This window comes from Equus asinus, chromosome 1 (genome assembly GCF_041296235.1).
Source record: "Equus asinus isolate D_3611 breed Donkey chromosome 1, EquAss-T2T_v2, whole genome shotgun sequence".
NCBI lineage: Eukaryota > Metazoa > Chordata > Mammalia > Perissodactyla > Equidae > Equus > Equus asinus.
The window spans coordinates 191,394,845-191,416,928 of NC_091790.1; the positions used below are offsets into that span (position 1 = coordinate 191,394,845).

General features: G+C 42.8%; 1 protein-coding gene across 7 annotated transcripts in view; it reads right to left on the reverse strand.

The window, feature by feature from the left end:
• Positions 1 to 22,001, reverse strand: part of DGKI (diacylglycerol kinase iota) — a 429,721-nt gene extending 407,720 nt beyond the window's left edge. For all 7 annotated transcript variants that reach the window (XR_011504777.1, XM_070514279.1, XM_070514275.1 and 4 more), the window contains exon 1: positions 21,585 to 22,001. Coding sequence is in view for 6 of the 7 variants with exons in the window: in XM_070514279.1 (XP_070370380.1) it covers positions 21,585 to 21,985 (401 nt within the window). In the remaining variant the exon portion in view is untranslated. The remainder of the gene's footprint in view (positions 1 to 21,584) is intronic.
• Between the last annotated feature and the right edge of the window lie 83 nt (positions 22,002 to 22,084).

Here is a 22,084-nt window from a genome sequence, read left to right on the forward strand (position 1 = left end):
CCTGGATTGTGGCAGAATGCCAGAGGGAAGTCACAAGAGAGATCTCCTCTACTTGGATGCTTGAAAAATAATGTAAAACTACCCATCCCCTCCTGTGTCACAGAGAGAGACAGATGAAATGCCTATGAAATTCTTAAAAGTCCCTTAGAAGTAAGATGCACTAAAAACATTACTGTCTGTTCAAAAATTCTAGAGAAACACTCTGATTTGTCAAATTTCCTATTGTTCTCACTGAGGAAGAACAGAGTGAGCAACTTCCAGTTCACCAGGGTGAGTTGGACACATACCTTTATCCCAACTCCCTCCAGAAATTCCCACTAAAATGAAAGTAAAGGAAATAAAAGACATAATTTCACAAGAAAAAATAAAAAGGCAAGACGACAGCAAAAAGGATGACAAGAAGATTTCTGGAAGCAGGAGAGTGAATTGAGTAGAGGTCACTGAATGGAGGCAGGGTAGAGAAAGCTGGAAATTAAGTGTATTAAGGGAGCAGAAGCAAACAAGAGGCAGATTCACCCCGGAGAACTCCAGGAAAGCTCTGGAATTGAAGGCATCAGGTATCGCTAAAGGGGAGGGTGGGAGGAGGGGCTGAAGTCTTTAAGGAGACTGGTTAGATCTCCATCGTGAGCAGCCTAGTGGCTACTCCTGCCATACTCCAGCCAGGAGACGGGAGATTTCATTTCTAACCAGAAAGAACTAGAAACACCAACCACAACTGAGTTTGAGTAGGAGACCCTCTATTGAAAGCAGAGAGATCTACTGAAAGTCTGTAACACCGAATAATAAAAACTCCAGCCCCAGAGAAATAACAGTTAGATGTAAACTTCTTAAAAGGAAAGTGCAGCGTTCTTCTCTGAGGAAACTAAACAGAAAATATTAACATTTAGGGCTTTCCCAATAAAACAAAGCAAGTCCCCAAACAATCGCTCCATAGTGAAGCTTAATGGTCTAACAAGTCACATTCACGCAAACACACACACACAGAGCTTCCATTCAGCCTTTTGGGGCCTCTCTCTTAAATACAACTGGATCCTCGATATTTCAATAGAGTCTCCAACATGAAAAGAAGATACTAACATAAAAGAAAAAAAATTTTTTTGAATAAATCAGAGCTAATACAGGGTGAATAAAACTTAGGGTCCAAAAATTATCATTAGTATCCTCAGAGAAACAAGAGAAGATATTAAAGCCATGAAACAAGAATAGAGTTCTATAAAAACAAACTCTAGAAAACAAGAGCTTTTAGAAATTAAAAGTAGGGTCACAAAAAAACTAAAAACTCAATAAAAGGATGGAAAATAAATGAGGAAATCTCTCTGAAAGCAGATAAAAGGAAAGGAGAACTTCAATAGAAAAAAAGTTAGAGGAACACTCCAGGAGACACAATAGCTATACAATATAAATTCCAGAAAAAATGAATAGATAAAATGAAGAAAAAGAAGATATTCTCCCCTCACCCCCAAAAAATAATACCAGAAAATGTCTTAGAACTCAGTTTTCAGATTGAGGAGATCTAAAAAGTTCTCAACACCATGAATATATGTACTCATGCTAAAGCACAAAGCTTTGAAATTTCTAAACAGTAAATATAAAGAGAAAATTTTTCTTTAAACCCAGAGAGAAGAAAAAAATATAAAGTTACTGAGAATCAGAACAGCACTGGCCTTCTCATTGCAACTTTTGGAAGCAGAACAGCGATAGGAGAATGCCTTCACCATTCAGAGGCAAAATGATTTCCAATCTAGAACTCCATACCCTGAAAAACTCTCAATCGAGTGTGAAGGATAAATAGATACCCTCAGACATGAAAGGACTCAAAATACCTACTTCCTAAGCACCCTTTCCAAGGAAGCTACTGCAGGATGTGTCCCACTTCCTGGGAAACTTTTTCAACTCGGTCATCTAAAAATATGATGAAAGTTCATGGGAAAAAAACCCATCCAGGAATGTGGCATCGTTGTTCTTAAAATTGTTGTGTGCTCCAGTGAACTAAGCATAAACCAAAGAAGGAGACATACAATCTGGAAAATAGGGGATTCAACTGTGGGAAAAAGCAATGAGAAATCAAGAAAATGAGGAAGAATGAGAGCTGTGCTACAATAAGTCCAGAAGGGGCGAGATGATGGAGGGAACCAGGAGGGCTGTCTACATGAAAAATAATGAAACGGATACATTATTTGATATGTTTAAATATAATAGAAGATTTATGGTTCTGCTAAGAAGTTTGTGGAAGAATTGGAAATAAGCCCACATAAAAATAATTTTTAAAATGAGACCAATAATACAAGAAAGGAAATGTCTTCAATAGCACACTGGGTGGTTCAGCTATGCATAAGATTTACAACATCAATAATAAGCTTTTATTAACGATTTAAGTAAAATTGTGATATGAACATATTGAAAAGATGAAAGAAGGGATACGTGCAGGGGGGGATAAAAGAGAATGAAATCCTCACCTTCTTATAGGAAACAGTTGAGAAAAATTACGGAACAGCACTTAGTGGAATATTATTTATAAATACAAACGTAGAATCCAGAAGAAACAGCTAATGTATCACAGCAGCTTTGGGGCAAAGGGAGTAGGAGAGAGACACAGAGAAGGGAACTGCTGAGTTTTGTTGTAAGCTCTGTGCTTCTAGTTAACTATGAACTATGCATTAAGCTACGCTTATGTATTGCCACACTTTGATTAAATAAATATTGTATTTAAAAACTAAAGCAAAAAGTTGGCTAATCCCCATATATCTGCAATGGCACATCTCCAAAACGATGTGTCCCATTAGCAAACCTATGCTCTAGAGCTGTCATTAAGAAATTTAATTACCCTGAGAAGTTCACAAGGTCCCCACATTATTCCATGGCAGATGACGTACATACGATTCAGCATGGTGATGGCATAGCAATAGCTTGCATTTATAACAGGCTTTACAATTTACAGAGCACATCCGTTATTCCACTCAGTCTCAAAAACCATGCCACGCAGTAGGTACCACCAGCCTCATTTTTCAGATGAGGACACCGGGCATCAGAGACGGCAACAACTATCTGAGGGTTAGCAACTGACACACAAAGAAGCAAATCCCATCTACACACATATGCACACACCTACACACACACACACACACACACACTCGCTAGTAGGCAGTCATATTTTCTAACACAGATGAACAGTGACACATCACCAGACTGATGTTCTAATTATACTGATGCTGTTGTCAACGTAGGGCAGTGAGGAGTAAACATTTCTGAACGAAGGCTATCAGGAAACAAAAATGCAAGTCGCTTTTTTTCATTTAAAACAAAACTGGCTTCATTGAGTAACATGGAAAGATATATGAAGTTTTGCATCCAGAGTTTAGTATTAATGAATAGAATTATGACATTGCTTGGTAATCTCTACATTCGTAATAACTGGACTTGGTTGAAAAGCAGGTAAAGAGAGTTTTTTAATCTTAATCCTGAAATTAGTTTGCAGGCTGTATCCCATCAGACAGGTCGTGTGAGCCTGTGAGCCTGAGACTGCTCATCACTCCGGCTGGCCTTGAACAAAGATCCTATTCCTTCCTGCCGTTTAACATCCCTTTGATCTCAGAGTTGCTCTCTCTTCTACCCTATTTTTCTCTATTTTCCATTTATATGAGAAAAATGATGATTTCCCAAAATGCAAGACACGAGCCAGCTCTCAGGCATTGCAATGCAATGTACATAATGCAGAGAATAAGTGAGGCATCTTCCTAACCCTTCAGGAACAAGCATGAAAACCAGGGGACAGAATTGGTCACACTGACTTTCCACCACAATGCTGCACTCCATTTACTGAAGATTGGGTCTGAGAAGAATGCACAGTTGGCAGCTGAAAGCAAATCTTTCCTAGCTGCAAAATTATCTGTATTTCTATTAACTGATCCAGCCAATCTCTGTTCATGCAATAGTGTAAGACAGCAACACAGCTCTCTAACAGTGAAAACAAGCTGCTTGACTACTATTTTCTTTTTTTTTTAAAGACTGGCACCTGAGCTAAGATCTGTTGCCAATCTTCCTCGTCCTCCTCCTCCCCCTCCCCGTCCTCTTCCTCCCCCTCCACCTCCTCAAAGACCCCCAGTACATAGTTGTATATTCTAGTTGTAGGTCCTTCTAGTTGTGGCATGTGGGACGCCACCTCAGCATGGCCTGATGAGTGGTGCTAGGTCTGTGCCCAGGATCTGAACCAGCAAATCCCTGGGCCACTGAAGCAAACCACGTGAAGTTAACCACTCAGCCACAGGGCCAGCCCCCTTGACTACTATTTTCTAATAAATTCAGAAAACATATTTCTCCCATCAATTTGTTCAGCGATTTCTAAGCATTGTAATCTGGAAAAGAACTTCCCACTTCATTTAAAAAATTCCAATGATGTGATATTATGGGAGTTTCTCCAAAGAGAGAGAAAGTTCCCAGCTCAGAGGCAAGCCATTTCCCCAAATTTTCTGTTCAAAACTTAGGACAAAGTTGCTTTTAACTAAAGCATTACTTAACGACATCAAATCTAACCACTTATTATACTGCTTTATGTAAAAATGAGTTTCATGTTCAGACTCTGAGGACATCACAGTCTTTCCCAAATTCTTGTAAATTTGAGATTCACCCTCCTTCCTCCTTCCTATTGTCCTGGAGGCCTTAGGGGAGAATGACTCTCAGCTACCAAGGCCACTGCAGAGAGAAAAGGGGTCTCCCTTCCCACTTTATGACCCAGGGGAGGGAAGAAAGCTCTGGTCCAATCTGGAATGTTGAGTGGCAAGGCAGGGTGGAGGTGTCGCTTCAGCAGCAATGGCCTCTGCAGTAACAACAGTGGCTCGAGAAGGGGAACTGGTAATAGATCCACGGAGAACAAGGTCTTCCCACACTAGGTACAGGACGTCACCTCTCTGCCCCCAAGCCTGAACGGCTTTCTATTAACTACAAAATCTAAATTCTTCTGATGGCATGCAAGGCCTTCTGTAATGAGCATTCCATTTACCTTCCCTGCCTGATCTTCCAGTACACATCTCTAGGAACAAAGCAAAATTATTCCATAACTCACACTGCTGCCGAAATATGTCACCCATTTCCACCCACCATGTCCTATCTCATATGATTCCTACTGCCCGGATTGTTTTCCATACTCTCCCTCCTTATGTCCCATCTCCTCCTGTTGAAATCCTACCAACCCTTCAAATTCAATGCTCCAAGAAAACTTCTCCCAAGTAAAACTAACCTCTCCCCTACTCTTTTGTGTTCCTCCAGCCCAGATATGACCATGTGCATCACTTTATGCCTGCTGTTTACCTTTGTTCAAGCTGTCTTAACAAGTATAGAGTAGATATAACTCCTAATGAAGGCCCTTTATGCATGGATTTCTAGGTAGTGGAACCTTTTCAAAGATCTCCATTCCTTCAAAAAATTCAAATGTTGGATTTCAGGGGCTGTTCAAAAGAGACTGGAAGCAAATGGACTGTGTTCAGAAATTCTGTTTCTATTTTGCCATTTAGAGCTTAGGGCATGTTTCCTCCACTGAAACAATGATATGAACAAATCCACCTAGCTCTTGCCTCTTCCTCCTTCAAGGGACATTCAGCTCTCACCTGCTCCAGAGGATCTTCCACTCTTCAATCAGATGTAGGTGCCCTTCTTCTGGGCTTCCCCACCCTGTGCCCTGAACATCCATCTCTCTTGGTATTTATCACTCTGTATTGTTATAGGTCAATTCCTTGTCTCTCTCCCTCACTAGACCATAAATTCTTGATAATAGAGATTCTTATTTCTCTGTTATTTCTAACACTTAGCACAGCATTGGCACATAGTAGGCATTCACTACATTTTTCATTTGTTTCCCCGGTAAGTTATAAGAAATGTGAAGCAACTTTAAGGTGGAAATCAGACATTCTTCAACTTTGGATTCCTCACCAAGGGCTTGAAATAATGCTTTGCACATATAACAAGTATTCCATAACTATTCCTATAACATAGGTAAGTTTCTATCCAGGAGACTGCTCATGTTATAAAACATAGGTGAGAAAAACCCAATGGATCTCCCAGTGATGCTTTTTTTCTAAGTACTTTTTCCTGATTTTCAATATCAAGACATCCAAGAAAGCACTCAGTCAGTGGGAGAGCCTCAGAGACCATCGAGATTCATGAATTTCATTTCTCATCTTCTGAAGCTCTCTCCTGTTCCATTTCTCATCATCCTCACAAATTATCTCACTGCCTTCAGCAGAAGACGCACATTACTCAGGTTATTTTTAGAACACCCTTGTGTGCAATATTGGCAGTTCAAAGCACCAGAGAGAATCCACACAAACACACAAGGATTCTCTTGGGACTTTTTATTTGTCCTTGAAGCTCTTTTCATAGCTTCCTAAGGTCCTTTCTCCAGGAACCAGGTGAGCCACATTAAAGCTTTAAGTCCATGCGTTTATTTCCATGCCTCCCTGGTGAATTTACAATAAATATTTATTGAACGTGATGGGAACTAATGTTAAGAATAGAACAAGGAGCATAATGAGCAATTTATGTGACACAGACACAACCTGAAGCTGCATGTCTATACTCCAGGTTTATACCCTACGTCTTCAACCGTGCCCTTGCCCAAATGTCAGGAATCAGTAGATTCCCAAAGGAGGAGCAGTAATGCTTTTCCCCCACCCTTCACCCTATCCCCAAATGCAACTACCACAAGCTGAGCTAAGTATTTTCAATGGCAAAACAGCCAGTCCACCCAAAAGCTAGAGAACATGTTCCCTCCTGCATATAGTTCTGTATGTCTCGCAACAGAGGGGAAGATGCAGTTTACAAAGAAGAAAGAAGACCAACTCCCTGTCTTTACCCTCATGGAAATCATTCACCACTGTAGTGAGGAGACAGAGAAGACATGACAAGCAGAATGATCAAAAACACCAAGAATGATTTTCCCCTTTTCCCTTTCTACAGTGTTTTCTCCTTCTTAGTTATACCTCTTAAGTATAGCTTCTTAATTAGGGAACTAAACTTCTTAATTCAAGAACTATATCATCCAAGGTGTGATTCAAGGATGACTTGCTAGAGGTGTCTGGAGGTCTGATAAATCAGTACCTTGACACTAATCCCTAAAGCAGCACTGCTCAATAGAATTTTCTGCAGTGATGAAAATGTTCTATATCTGTGCTGTCCAATACGGTGGCTACTAGCCATATGAGGCTATTAACACTCAATGTATGGCGAGTGTGAGCGAGGAACTGGATTTTGAATTTGATTTATTAAATTAGTTTTGATGGGTACATGCAGCTAGTGTCTAATGTATTGGACAGCACAGCCCTAGGACTTGAAACAGTAAAATGCTATCCTCTTGACAAAATAAGGAATCTTCTTGGCCACCAAATATATGTTTATCCAAAGCGCAGATGGATTTCTTTATCAGCTCTGTGTCAACTCACTAAAAGAAAGTTCTCCAAAACCTCCCAGACAAATAGCTTACGCCATTTTAGAAGATTTGACCACAGGCGTTTCTCCACCTGCAGTAGGGTCAAGGGGAGGGTGGTGCTAGCATAAGTCTGAAAAATAGAGATAATAGTAAATAGTACTTAAAGAGAGAGCTTGCCCTTTCTCACTTAGGAAAGACAAGAGAAAGGGAGGGAGAAGGGCAGGGAGGGAGGGAGGGAGGGCCGGAGGGAGGGAGGAAGGAGGAATCTTAAACATTCTAGAAGTGTTTGGCATATGAACTAAATACAAAACGTGCCAAATAAACATTTAGCCAAACTGAAATGACAAATCTTAAGTGAAATGGCTGCAACCTAAGCAAAACTTTGGAAATGTCATCAGTAAGTTGTTGAATTGGCAGTCTGGAAATTTGGCTTTTGGGACGAGTTTTATAGCAATTGGCCTGCACCCATGCTAACCCATATACTCATGGCAAACAGTGGCCACAGAAAGGGAGCTAAGTCCCCAGAGGCATACCTACACTGTGCAGGTTGTGCCCAGGTAGAGACTGAAATCCAGCCTAAGTGCCACCCACCGCATGCTCGATCCTGGCTCTGGGGCTGACAGAGCTCAGGAGTAAGGGAGGATTTGTATTAATTTGCCCACCCAGTCTTGGGACCTGTTTCTAATTTGAACAAAGACACCATATGTGCTAATGGTGGCCCTGGTTAGACCACATTTTTAGTTTACTGCTCAATTCTTATGAAGAAGGCCATGGACAATTCAGTTTGCTATCAATAGCTAGAAAAGTGAAGCTGATTAAACACTCCCTTAAGATAAGTGAAGTATAAAAGTGAAGATGGTTAGGCTAAAGAAAAGAGGGCTAAAGAGAAATGTGAGAGTTGACTTCAAATATTTGAAGACCTAGCATATAGAAAAAGCAGGAGAGTTATCCTGAATATCCCCCAGAGGTGAAAATGTGATACCAGTAGGTAAAAATAAAGAAGTCAGTTTTGGACTCAACATGGAGGCAGCATGGTATAATGGAAAGAAATGTGGGCTTTGGGTGATTTAGAACCGAGTCTGAATCCTGACTCCATCAATTAACACTTCTTTGACTTGAAGCAAATTATTTCCCTTCTGTGAGATTCAGCGTCCTCATCCATAAAATAGAAATAACTCAGACAGTCGTTGTGATAATTAAATAAAAGAACAATAAAAAAAAGGAGGCACTAAGTACCTAAATCATGCTAAGTATTCATTAAATGACAATACTTTCATTTTTCCTATAACAAAAACTTTCTAACAATTAGACCTAACCAGTGGTATAACTGTCCCCCTAATGTAGCCAAGAACTCCTGGCACTGAAGACATTCACCAGTAGAGACCGGTGGACCATTTGCCAATGATATTTTATCAGTTAGTTAGTTAATTTCAGTTGCAAACGACAGAAACCAACCATGGTTAACTTGAGCAAAAAGGAATTTCTTGGGAAGCTGGGATAGTTCACAATTCATTAGCAAAGCTGGTGATCCATGCTTGGAACAGACAGGAACCAGGGCAGCAGGAACTGTCCTACCAGGGCACTGCTGCTGGATATGAACAAACTGGCATCCTTGCCGACAGTCTTCTAAAGAGTCCAAGTCCAAAAGAGCCCGGGTGTCCAAGCTCAGCTCACACACTTGCCCTAAGGCAGTTTGGGGTGGCTGAGAAGAAGCACCCACCGCAGCTTCCAAAGACCTCACTAGCTTCTATGGTGGAGAGCTGGGCACCTTGATTTACAATCCCACAAGAGTGCACACGACAGGGTAGAGGTAACTCCCGAAAGCAAAATAGGGTATATTTATACATTTACAGCAGGATATAGCACAGAGTGCTTATAGTGCACTCCTGCTTAAGGGCACTGGCCAGGGAGTTCTCCTGGCATTCGAACCCTGGCTCCATTGCTTGCTAGCTGTAAGGCCCTGAGATGTTACGTCATTACCCTGTGCCTCAGTTTCCTCTTTTGTATAACTGTAGATAGTAATAACCACCCCATAAAGTTGTTGTAAGAATAACTGAAATATGCACAGCACCCAGCACAGTCCCTGGCACGGATAGTAAGCCCTCAATAAATATTATTGTTACTATTATTAATATCACTATGAGTAATGCCAAAGGTGCACCACTGAGGACCTCCCAGATATGCTTTTTCTGAGAGACTCTTAGGATCTTGCTCCTCTGTGGTTTCACTCCAGGCCCAAAAGTCAATGATTTTTAGTCCCCTCCTCCCCAACCCTCTTGACTTGATTTCCTTGTGTAGATAATGGGTTCCAAGAACACCAGAGTTGCTTCACCAAAACTGTTGTGAGTAATTGTAAAAAGTGCACAATAAAATATATGAGAAGCACTAATTGCTGGAGAGATGCTCCAAACAACCACACTAATGAATCCAGCACTACGGTGGGAATAACCATTTGCCATTTGTGGATCCATCCGTGTATTATTTCCTCCAAACACTTCCTTTACTTCCTGGAAGAGGTACTTTGCCATAAATGGGAGGACAATTTACTGGAAGTCAAAGCCCAGCTTCCACGTATCTCATCTGCTCCCAGAAAGAGGTATTTTCTCTCAAATGGCTTGAGAAGGGTGACTGGGGAGTGGTGTTGTGCAGTGCACTCTTAGAAAACAACAAAGTTTGCTCTCTTAACAATTCCCATGAAGCAGTTCTCTGAAGAAAATATACTTGCCTAGATATGCAAAAGTTTCACAACAGTTTTGCAAGTTATAGCAGAGACGGCAGAAATGCCTTGAAAGGCAGGGCCACGGGCTTCCACACACGGATCATGCAGCCTTCAAAGTTAATGGCAGCACAGACAGAAAAATGTACCACCTGACAGCTTTGTAATTTGACATCTCCCCTTTTACACACATACTTATAGACATTAAATACACGTCTTCCTCTATACTCACACTCTTTCTCCTGATAAAACGGAACTCCATGACTTATGCTAGCCTTGTAGGGGATTTTCTTTCTCTTCATTTTCAAGAGCATTCAATTGCCAGAAAAAATCTCAATAGAATGAAATCTTGCCCACAATCCAACCCCATGGCTGCAACTAGATTTGGTTCTATGCCATATTACTTCAAAAACTTAGAATTCTAAATTACCCAGAGTATTCCATTGAGATGTTACCAGTTAACATCAAATATGGCCTCAAAAGCGTACCTGTTCGGCAGTCGTATTTTCTGGAGGTACTTCCAAATCCTTAAAGCTGCACGTAGCTTGTGCTTGCTGCTCACTCTTAGTTGCAGAACCTGGGGGTTTGGTTATTAGGTGGTCACCTATATTGAATTTTCTCCATATATTCAACAAAGGTGTTGAGGTGCCTATTTCTTCTCCTAAAATCAATCAGCCACAGGAGCATATGCTATATGAAGATGAGAAATGCAGTTGCTGTAAAAATGAAATGCTATTCTTGGAACACCTATGTCATTACTTGAACTGAATCTCCTTTACAATGAAATGGCTGCTGCTTAGCAACTAATGCAAAGGAAGAGCCTGACTATTTCTCTTTTTTTTCCCCCAGTAGGAGGAGTATTAAACATAAACCATCACACTGTGATTTCATGTCTTCACGTACACAGGAAGAGTAATGGGGATGACAATGAAGTCATCCTCCTCATCAATGCAGTATGGATTTCGAATGTCAGCCAGTAATCGATTCCAATTTTGTCCATTATGATCAAGAATTGAGATAAATTCAGATAAATGAAATTAACAAAAGGGAAATGCTGCTAACTATCTTTCCATAGAGAGGTGCATGGAAGCAGTGCCCTGAAGTGGAAAGAACATGGGACTTCACATCCAAAAACCAGCCTGAGCCTGGCAGTGCCCCTTGCTGGCATGTGGCTTTGGGAAAGTCTCTTAGTGGTCATGCCTTCTTCCAGAATTGTACAAGGGCTGTGAAAACAGCACCTGCTCTACCTGCTGCCTAAGATTGTTTTGAGGGTAAAATTAGATCAATTATGTGAAAGCAGTTTATAAATGGTAAAGCCCTAAAAGCACCAAGCACATTTTTACCATAAGTACCTAAATTTAGTCAATATTAACAGTTTAAGAAATCTACCGAAATTTGTCTTTTTTTAAAAATCCCTTAGATTTTGTTATAATTCCTCACTGGCTCATAGAAAGCTTCTGTTTTAATCTTTAAATAGCTTTGACATTTATTTTTGAACTAGAGATATATTTTCCTAAGAAATTCTGAAGGTTTTCTTCAAATGTGAAAGAATGACTCAGGTTTTTGAAATGATCCTTTGGAACTTTCTAGGTGCCTTTAACTGAACACACGAACATACTTACGAATTCTGAAGGACGTTGTTATGGAAAAACTTACATTGCAAGTACTTGCAGCCTGAATAGGCTCTCCAGTTAAAGGTGAAAAACTCAACTCTTCTAAGAATATTTTTAAAAAAATAATAGAATCATGCTTACTATGCCATTCAGCCACATAAAGCGCACATAAATTGGTCCTAATTTCTTCACTGGTCCCCAAGCGATTGCACCATTACCCGCCTCCCTTCAAGTTCCACTCTGATTTCAACAAATCATAAGGTCTTGCACTAGAGATAGAATTTGAAGGGGGGAATACCAGGCTATAATCCCCATAAATCACTTCCTGGCCGCAGGAAACCAGATTTATTCTCCCTCTCAAACAATGGAAAATTCATATAGTTTTAAAAAGAACCACCACGGAGCGCTCTGTCTTGGCCTCCCTACAACTGCCAGTAGCACGCAGCTATTCACAGAGCTGAGTCCACGCTCGCTCGGACAGGAAAGGAATTCTTGTTCTCTCCGCCCATCAACTTCTGTTAAGGCTTTTCTCTGGTCCTGTGGTAGGTCTGGCTGGGCCCCTAAGATGAAAAACATGGGTCTCTCCTCTCAAGGGATTTTGGTCTAATAAACCACTAGATGGTGAAAATACAGCTATTTGCACACAGAAAATGGGAAAGCATGAAAGAACCAGAGGGAAAAGCTGCATTAGGGAATATGCAAATGAAGGCAGAGATCTTAACTCTGCCTTTTACCTAGCTATGTGACCTCAGGCACTAAAGACCTCAACATCTTTATCTGTAAAGTGGAAACAATATAATCTCTGCTTAATTGAGGGTTAAATGAAATACTATATATACAATGTTTAGCAGCTCTGGGCACAGAGTATTTATCAAAATCAGTAACTTATAATGATTAATCTTTACAAGTAGGTAGGTAAGTAAATTAACACTTGCGGTCCGAATTTGAACCAAGAAAAGCTTTTTTCTTCTCCTGGCTGCACTTCGCAAAAACTCTGGAAGTGTACAGGCTGCCTTTGCTGCCACTGGGAATGGTGTATCAGAGGCCAGTGGCAAGGACATGAAGAGTGGTGTCTGTTGCTTCTTGGCCATCGTAAGAAAAGGCAGGAGGCTGTGGGTGTTCACTCTGCCAGGGAAGATCACGCTCTGTAGCTTCTGGGGTTCAAGGTTGTTCTACTTCCTGTGTTACTTTGGATGCTGAGGACAGTGCTTCCATTGGAGAGAAATAAAAATATGCTTCAGCTTAGTCTCTACATTGAGAGGGGGCCAATTTAAAAGAAAGAAATTGTTTTAAATCAGGCTCTCTTTTCAGAAACCTCCACAGGGAATGCTCTCCGTCTGAGAGAGACTGCCTCAAACCCTGTCACACACATAAGGACAATGATAAAAACACAGTCCTTTCAGTCTGAAGAACGCTCCAGAAGTTTGTCTCAAAGTGATACTTGGAATCCTTTCCAACTGCTTTCACATAAGCTTATATAAAGTTCTTTTTTTATCTTTAAACAAATTGCTTTCAAGTGTTTTTAAAACAAAAACATTTTTCCATAGAGTTTTGACATTTTTCTCATATACAAAGGAATGACACATTTTAAAAATGTACTTGGACCTTTCAAGGAGTCTATTTTCTGGCTATTTCCTGAAAATCTATGTGATACACAAAAACACAAACTGCCTTTTCTTTGCCTTTTGAAGAAAAAAAGGATTTACTCCCTCAACACTTAGTCCACTGTCCTGAGCCAACAAGTTTTACTTGTTCAACAAATATTTAATAATTATTTAAAATTTTTAAAAATAAATTTTGTTTGGCCTGGTTGAGATAACTGATAGAATATCCCAGAAGGCTGAGCCTTCTATTTTCTGAAATAATCCAGGACAGGTAACATCTGGGAAGCTGTTTTCTCTGATGCCAGGACACGGCAGCCAGCCATTGTCTGTACATACGAAGCAAATATCATCAAGCCAGGCCAGGAGAGAAATAATCTCTGTCCTAGAGCCCCTGGTGACAACTCTATTTCTAGTACCCCTGACTTTATCTACTTATCTAGTCCTGGCACTGAGAAGCTCTGAGACCTCTGTCACCTAACCCTCCATTTCTGGCTTCCTGCTCGCAAATGACCAGCTGGGAGGGTGGGCCACTGATCCCTGACCCCTCTGCACACTGATGGTGCCAGTCTTCTCTGACCTTGGCCTTCTGCCCGCTCCGATTCCCAGAGCACTCAGGAGCAGCAGAAAGCTGCTCCTTCATATCCTCTGGTAAGAGTGAACTATTTTTTAATAAGCTGTGAAAGGAAGAGTACATATTTTGTACCTTAATGAATGCCAAAATCTTTAAATTAAATTTCTTAAGTGTATCTATTTATTTTCATATTACCTGAATAATGTTATCACTAGCTCGTGACATTTGATTAAGGCTCAATATTTTGAAGAAGAATAAACAAATTTGCTCTTATTTGCTCAAATTTGGACTTAAGAATGGAAGACTCCCCTCTAACAAACACTAACAGCACTTATTTTGTGACAGAGAACATGACAAGTTCTCTATCCTTCAAACAGTCCTACAAGGTGGTTACTATATCACTACCATTTTATAGGCAGGGAAATTAAGTCACAGAGAAGTTAAGTAACTTACCCAAGGTCATACAGCAGGCAGAGGTAGAGAACTGAACCCAGGCAGTAGGGCTCCAAAGTCAGGGCTCTTAACCACTACTCCATTCTGTCTCTTAGGGGATTGAAGAGCAAGAATAACGAGATTTGACTGCAGTTTAATTATCACAATTTCAAGCTTGGTTACTCCCCCTCCATCCAACAAAAGCCAGACCATTAATATTACAGCTTAAATCAGAACTGGTTCCTTATCAGGGCATTATTTATGAATGTAAAAATCTAAAAGCAAATCTCCCCTTGAGACATAAGGACTACAGAAATAAGAACTACAAAAGTCCCTCAAAAAGCCGTTGCCTTTGAAAAACAGTATTTGTTCCATTTCAAAGGCTCACAGAACCTCAGGGCTAGGAGGAAAGAATGTCCAAATTGATCTGCAAAGACCCTTCTTCCCACCTTTACCTGGCCACGGCCCCTCCCTCAGCCAACACACACACCTGATGACTAGATTTCCTCTAACATAGCCTGAGCAGAGTTCACACCACCTCTCTTTGACCGCTGTGGATGTCAGGAAACTCACCAGCCATTCTTCAAGTGCTTCCTATGTTATATGAATCAAAAGAAGCTGGCACTTTTTCAAAGACTTTGTTATTAAGAGAGTTAAAAACAAAACAAAGGCTTAAAGTCACTAAGCCAACTAAGGAATTCTTCCTAAAATAACTTTTCCACCAAAGTCAATCAGGTGAGGCGGAAGGAGAGCTTGAGTGAAGTAATACAAAACAGAGGCTGCTGGAGGAACCTCAGGCCGGCTGGACGACGGTCAGGACAGATTCCAGGAACGCGGGCTAGCTATCTTTCTGCATTTCCAAGTTCTAAGCACAGAAGGAAAAGTCAACAGAAAATTCCCTGAGGAGAAAATCAATGATGCCCCTTGGAAAGGGATGAGACAGACAGAAAGAGAGCCGGAGAGCTAATTAGTGCTACTCAGAAGGCAAATTAAGGCCTTTTCTTTGACAAGCTGCAAATAGCTGGTTAAGTGAGAGCTTCTGCCACCCCTCTCCAGCCTCCAACAGCTGGCTAAACGGCTGGTGCAGGTACCCACACAGGAAGCTGCAAACAGAAACACAGTCCTGGGCTGTTGGGCCAAGTGTAAATGAGAAAAAGGCAGGTCTTTCTCTGAGTCGAAAGGAAATCACAATTGAGATGGACAGGGAATGGATAACGGTAGTAGTTTATTCAAAGAAGGCAATTAAATTCATTCATTCAACAAATATTTATCCAACACCTACTGAGCAAGAAGAACAGGACTTGGAGATTCAAATGATAAGGTGCAATTTCTGTCTTCAAAAGAGCTAACAACTTAGCGGGAAATAATAATAATTAGAGAAGTTAGATCCATGCAAGTCACTGTTCTGAGTCCTTTGCATAAAGTAACTCATTTAATTCTCATAACAAACCTCTAAGGTAGGTCTTACTATTACCCCATCTTAGAGGTGAATACGCTGAGCCCCAAAGGGGTTGCATAACATGCCCAAGATCAGCTAGAAGGTGTCAGGTTCAAATCCTCGTCTAAGTCCCAGAATAGAAAATTACAATTCAGTCAGAACACAGCTGTTTGAAAGTGCCATGTGAGGACAGGGCAGGGCTAAGCATCAATCAGAGAAAGTGGACACATTTGAGCTCAATCCTAAGAAGGAGTTTGCATGGTGAACAAGCCAGAGAAGAATTACAGGAGTATTCTGTGCAAATAGACATCACTTAGCATTTTTCTTTCTTTAATCTCCTGCTTTGCATTGGTTTGTTATGCCTTGCAATAGGCATAACATTCCAACCAGTTCAAACAATTCCAACAGTTTAAATAGTTCCAACCAGTTCAAACAATTTGAAACTAGTTCATTTTTATAGCTATTTCAAGTGAATTAAATTTCAAAGAAAAAAGAAACGTAATGCTTAGATTTTGTTTCTCTCCTCACCTTCCTTCCTCAGTTATCCACCGTAAGAAAAGCTCTCAGAGGGGGCTGGCCCCATGGCCGAGTGGTTAAGTTTGCGCGCTGCGCTGCAGGCGGCCCAGTGTTTCGTCAGTTCGAATCCTGGGCGTGGACATGGCACTGCTCATCAAACCACGCTGAGGCAGCGTCCCACATGCCACAACTAGAAGGACCCACAACTAAGAATATACAACTATGTACCGGGGGCCTTTGGGGAGAAAAAGGAAAAAAATAAAATCTTTAAAAAAAAAAAGAAAAGCTCTCAGACCACCATTAATTTGCGGTAACAACTGTCCTAAAACTACAACTATAGGGTCTCAGAAAAAATAATTAGGATCAGTGTTACCAACACAAACCCACGCAAGAAAGCAAGTGTCACAGCCCAACATGTAGGCAATGGTCCTTCCAGATGCTTCTGGTCTCGGAGAGGGAGTGCCTCTGAACCCACTTCAAGGACACCTCAGGATTGCATAAGGGATGTGTATCCCAGATCCTAGCCCAGAAGGACATGGAAAGTGCAGCCAGCCTGAGCCCTCACTAAGAGTCCTCATTTTCTCAGATTAGAAAGTGAAATATTTCAAAGAGCCAGCCCTAGTCTACTTTAATCTGACCCTACGAGGCAATGCTCTTGCTGCCACAGCAGAAATAAGCACCAGCAAAGCTCCCTTCAACTTCTCCATCCTCTGATTCAGCAGGACCCAGTGCTGTCACCATCCCATGTGAAAACCAAGCCTCTGAAAGGTCAATCAGAGCATATTAAGTACTCTGGACAGTGGTTCAAGCGCAGTCTTGCATGTGTGTGTCCTGATGGCGGAAGTCTACACTTAGCCAAGTCCCAAGTAATTACTGGGGAAGGAAACATTAAATTAGAACCAAGGTTTTCATCCGATCTTAAAGTCTCTAAATACCTAACCAATATATAAAGCACAGGCAAAGACATTAAACTGATTTACAAAAGAGGATGCTGCATGCTGGTTGTGTATGGGGGAAAAGAACACTTCCCCCATACACAATCAATTCCCAATCAATTTCCCAAGAAAGAACTATGTCCACGCTATCCTGTTTGGCTTTCAACATCCCAATCATCCTTCTTATAATCACATAATCTTGAGCTGCAGGCCAAAACACAAAATGGAAATACTCTGTTCTTATTCCCAACCTGTAAAGAATAATAGATCCTTTTTTACCTAGTTGCCTAAGCTAAGAAATTTAATCCTCCTTGCTGCTACTTCTGTCTCATACCAACAACTCCCCTTATGGAGGGTCTGGTATTAACATCCTCGTTTCTAAGTAGAGAAACTGAAGCACAGGCATCAACATCTCTTAAGTAATGGTAACTGCTCAGGCCTCCTTACAAGCAAAATCACATTTCCTCATTGAGTCTGTGCTGCTCGAGGAGGTACAGACAGGCCAGCTCTTCGCTGGATCTAGGTTCACCTACACAACACCTGTGTAATCTTAATTAAAAGGCATATAAAACTCTACAAGGACTATCTTCAGAGACATGGCAGGTGTCATGTAGGTGGTTTTGTTCTCAGAAGCAAAACCAATCTATTTCCTGATGATCATGAATTTATATTCATTTTCATTTCTGAAATAGTAGAGGAGTTCCTTAAAATTATATAGCCAAAGGGACATGGTCCAGAGAATAAAGTAGACAAGAGATAATACGCAATGACCTGTGGCATATTATGGAAAAGGTGAAAGAGCAGCGTCCACTGCACCCCGACATGCATACACATACACACCCATGGGGAGAGGTCAAGCCAGAAATGAATGTTTAGGAAATCATGGTGCAGTCGAAAGAGAAAGTCACTTAGAGTCACATCTGGGTTTAAACTCTGCCTCCTACCCAAGCTCTAAGCCTCAGATTCATTTTCTGTAAAATAAAAATAACCATAATCACAACATAAGACTGTCATGAAGAGTAAATAAGATAAAATATACCATAATACCTAGGGCAGCGCCTGGCACACAGAAGACAATAAACATCGGCAGCCTTCTCCTCCTCCTCCCCTGTGTGCTTCTAAAAGATTTTTTTCTTTAATTTTACTGACTTAAATGGGAATTCTTATGGCGGTTAAAAAAAAGAAACCCAGTTCCTACACATTATATAGTCACTGGCACATATGTATCTGTTGCAGCACCATAATTTGCAAAGAAAAAGGAAGTAGTAATTTTAAGAGAAAAGTACCAGCTCACTTGCACTGCCTTCTAAACCCTTCAGCTTTACAGTCTCCAGAGACTATTTGCTCTAGGGGAGCCAAATCTAAAATAAAGGAAAAATTCTCATGGGAAAAATGGTTCCCTAAAAAAGGAAGAAAAGATAATGAGGGGAAATCGAGGGGTATATAAAGGAGTTTATTTTACTTAACAAAGTAAAAGTCAAGCAAAATGAATAATCTGCCTCCAGAAATAGTTATTTAAAGGCTTTTTGTAAAGGGCTCTGGTTCCTAAAAAGACAGGAGTCACTGCATATGCCCACCCACTCCTCATTTATTTTTAAACCCTAGCTTATAGGTTCCTTAGCAACAGAAGGAACAGATGAGACCCCCCTACACACACGCACACGCACACCCTAGCCCAAAGCCCCCTTCTTTCCTAACAAGTGTCGTTCTGCAAATATCTGTGTTCTTCAAAAGATATTTTTGACCTACCTGCAAATCTCCTCTTCTCCACCCCAAATGATCCCCCTTACACAGCAGCCATACTTCTCACCCCAGCTGAACCCATCTGCTTAGATTCCACTCTGTGAGGGCTTCCTGACCCCTCTCCATGAGCTCCCACCAGTCGCCATGCTCAGATGTACCCCGCAAGTGAGGTGGTGTGGTCCCCACTGAGAAGCCAACACCCAACTCCAGCCAAAGCTGCTTACAGACCATTGGTTAACCCACCAACAAAATGGTCAGGCCCGGCTACATCTGAATCCAGAATGAATGGCTTCCATGGCAAGCGGGTAGGCCATTCACCATAACTCTAAAAACAAACAATCATCATCGAAATGGAGACACTCTCTACGTTACCCAGGACAAACATGTGCCAGATAAAATCACCTACCTTTTCCATCTTTCCTCTGAGTTTGGGACTGCCTGGCCTTGTTTGGCTGGGCAAGGCTTATGAGTTCAAAGATCAATTGTTTAGCCTTTGGTAAAAAAATAGAGCAGCAATCCTCAGATATTAGTGTGCTTACACATTGCCTGAGGAGTCTGTTAAACATTCCTACCCCCAGAGAGCTTGATTTTGTAAGTCTGAGGTGGCGGGCATTTTTAACCAGACACCTGAGACGATGCAGAATCAGGTGGCTTGCAGAACTGGAGACTGTAAAGCTTTATTTACCAGGAAATGATGTTCACAAAGGAGGACCACCTCTGTGGATTGTCAGGCAGACACAGTATTATTATTCCTCTAGAGAAAAATGCTGTGTCTGGGTCCATGTCTATGTTTGAATGTGTACACACTTACACACACATGTGTGAGCATGCAACCCAGAAAGCCACGGCACCACACAGTACCCCTTTCCAGGAGAGAGGCTCAGAGAATGATCTCAACCAAGAGGCTAGCTAAAATGATTTCCCTTGCAAACTCCGGCTCTGTAGCCCTACCCAGTGAGGAGTCTGATGAATACCAATGACACAGGAGCATTTCTCAGCCCGAGAGGCCAGACCCACAATGTGCTTCACGTAATCAACTCCCTCTCCCACTCGCAGTTCCTAAATTAGGCTGAATGTAGTCCCTGTTCCCCTAAGGGCCAGACAGGCCATCGTACCTAGGAAGTGGAACTGCCTGTGTCCCAGCATCCCTCCCTAGAGCTACTCCACTCTCCACCACCTGTCTATTTTTAGAAACCAAAAATATAAAGAGAAAGATGTATTTGGTCCTGATCTACGTGAGTAACTAAAGGAGCAAGTCAGGTGGGAAACTCCCTCAACGCACAGTGAACAAAACACACTCTTTTGAGGGATGCGAGAGCAATAACCTCACCAGGAAGACCATTTCGGAGTCACCAGAAGCCAACACGCAGACACAGAGCACATGCCCTACTGGCTGGGGCCTCCAGTCCAGCATCGCCTGCGGGGATCCCAATGATTCATACGCATACCCCCATAAACACAACGCACACTCTCACAAACCCACACACCTCTGTCATCTGCTTTTGCTTACATAACAGCACATGGTGTGACAGGCTTAATACTTTATATGGGTTTCTGGAAAGGACTGCTAACTTAAAAGAAGTAGGGTCACAAGAATGCTTGTACTGACCCCTTTTCAAGAAATACTCCGACCCTAGCAAGTGCAAAATTTTGTAATTCTATGCTTGTGTTATCACCACAGCTTTTAAAATTAACAAGCAGTAAGGGTAGTTTCCGAAACTCTCCCACCTGTCCATATTTTTATTCTCCCCTGGGGATGGAGTGGAAGAGGAGGCAGAGAACCTACTGAACCTTCATTTCTCCTTTTTGGATCCTGACACAATTGGGGGTAATCTTTTATCATAATTTGGGGGCCATGTGACCCACACTGTGCTTGTCTCACAAATACATCCATCCTCAGGGGCAAGTATGGGCCCCTTTTGCCCTCACCCCTAGCTTGCCAGCGGGCCCCCCCACCCCCGCCCCGGTTGTCCTTCTCGGCACACCCAGGAGAGAGGGAAAGCCCTCCGTAAGTGTAACCCCCGTAACCAGTTGCCTGTCTCTAGACATGGATTCACATCTGACTCTTCCTTAGTGGGGAATTTCGATGCAGGTCCAACTTCGGTAAGGATTTCCCTTCCGGATAGCGCTGTTCCTTTCTGCCTCCCGGGTGATCTCAACTACCAAGTTAGTGCCAAAGGCTCATCCAGGGAAACCTGGAAGGTAGGGGGAGTGGCTGAAGATGACATCGGCTTAGGGACAACTTTGAGGACTTCTCTCAAGCAAACTAGCCATCTCTGTGTGTGCCTCCCCCTCCCACACACACGCGCGCGCCTTTTTGTTGCTGCTCTGACCTCAGGGACCCAGTCTTCTCTCCGGTTACAGGAGGAAACCAGGGGCACGTAGCTTCCTCCAGCCCAGAATGATGGGATGAGAAGAGAACACATATCCCCAGAAAGGGGAGGGAGAAGCAGAGACAGACAGAGAGAGGGAGAGAGAGAAAGAGAGAGGGAGCGCCAGATGCCCCCAACTCCGTGGAAGCGCCTCTCGGCGGGAGAAGTGTGGGTCTCCCGCCCGCGGCGGCGGCACCTGTCTCGGGCTGCCGGGCGCCGGCGCCTACCTGTAAGAGACCTGCTTCCGGAAAGTTAAGTTCCTCAGCTTCTCCTCCAGCGCCTCGTCCTTCTCCTTCGGGCCGGCGGCCGCGGGCTCTTCCAGGGCAGCGGCCCCGGCCGCCGCCGCTGCCCCCGCGCCCCGCGGGTCCGCGCCGCCCTCGGCGCCCAGGCAGCAGCTCCCGGCTCCGCTTCCGCCGCTGCTGCTGCCGCCTGTCGCCCCCTTCTCCTCGCCCGCCGAGGAGCTGGGGTTCATGGCGACCGCTCCTGCGGCCGCGGAGGGAGGCGAGGCGGCGGCGCCGCAGAGGCCGGGCCGGCTGACGGCGCTGGCGGCCGCCGCTGCAGGAGAGCCGGCGGGTCCGCGCGCCACTGGCAGGGGCAGCAAATGGCAGCCCCTTCCCGCAGCATCCATCCGCGGCTGCACCGCACCGGGGCATTGTGGGAAACTCCGTGCCTCCACTCCCCCTCCCCGACCAATCAGAGGCCACCTCCCTCCGACTCGCCTCTCCCT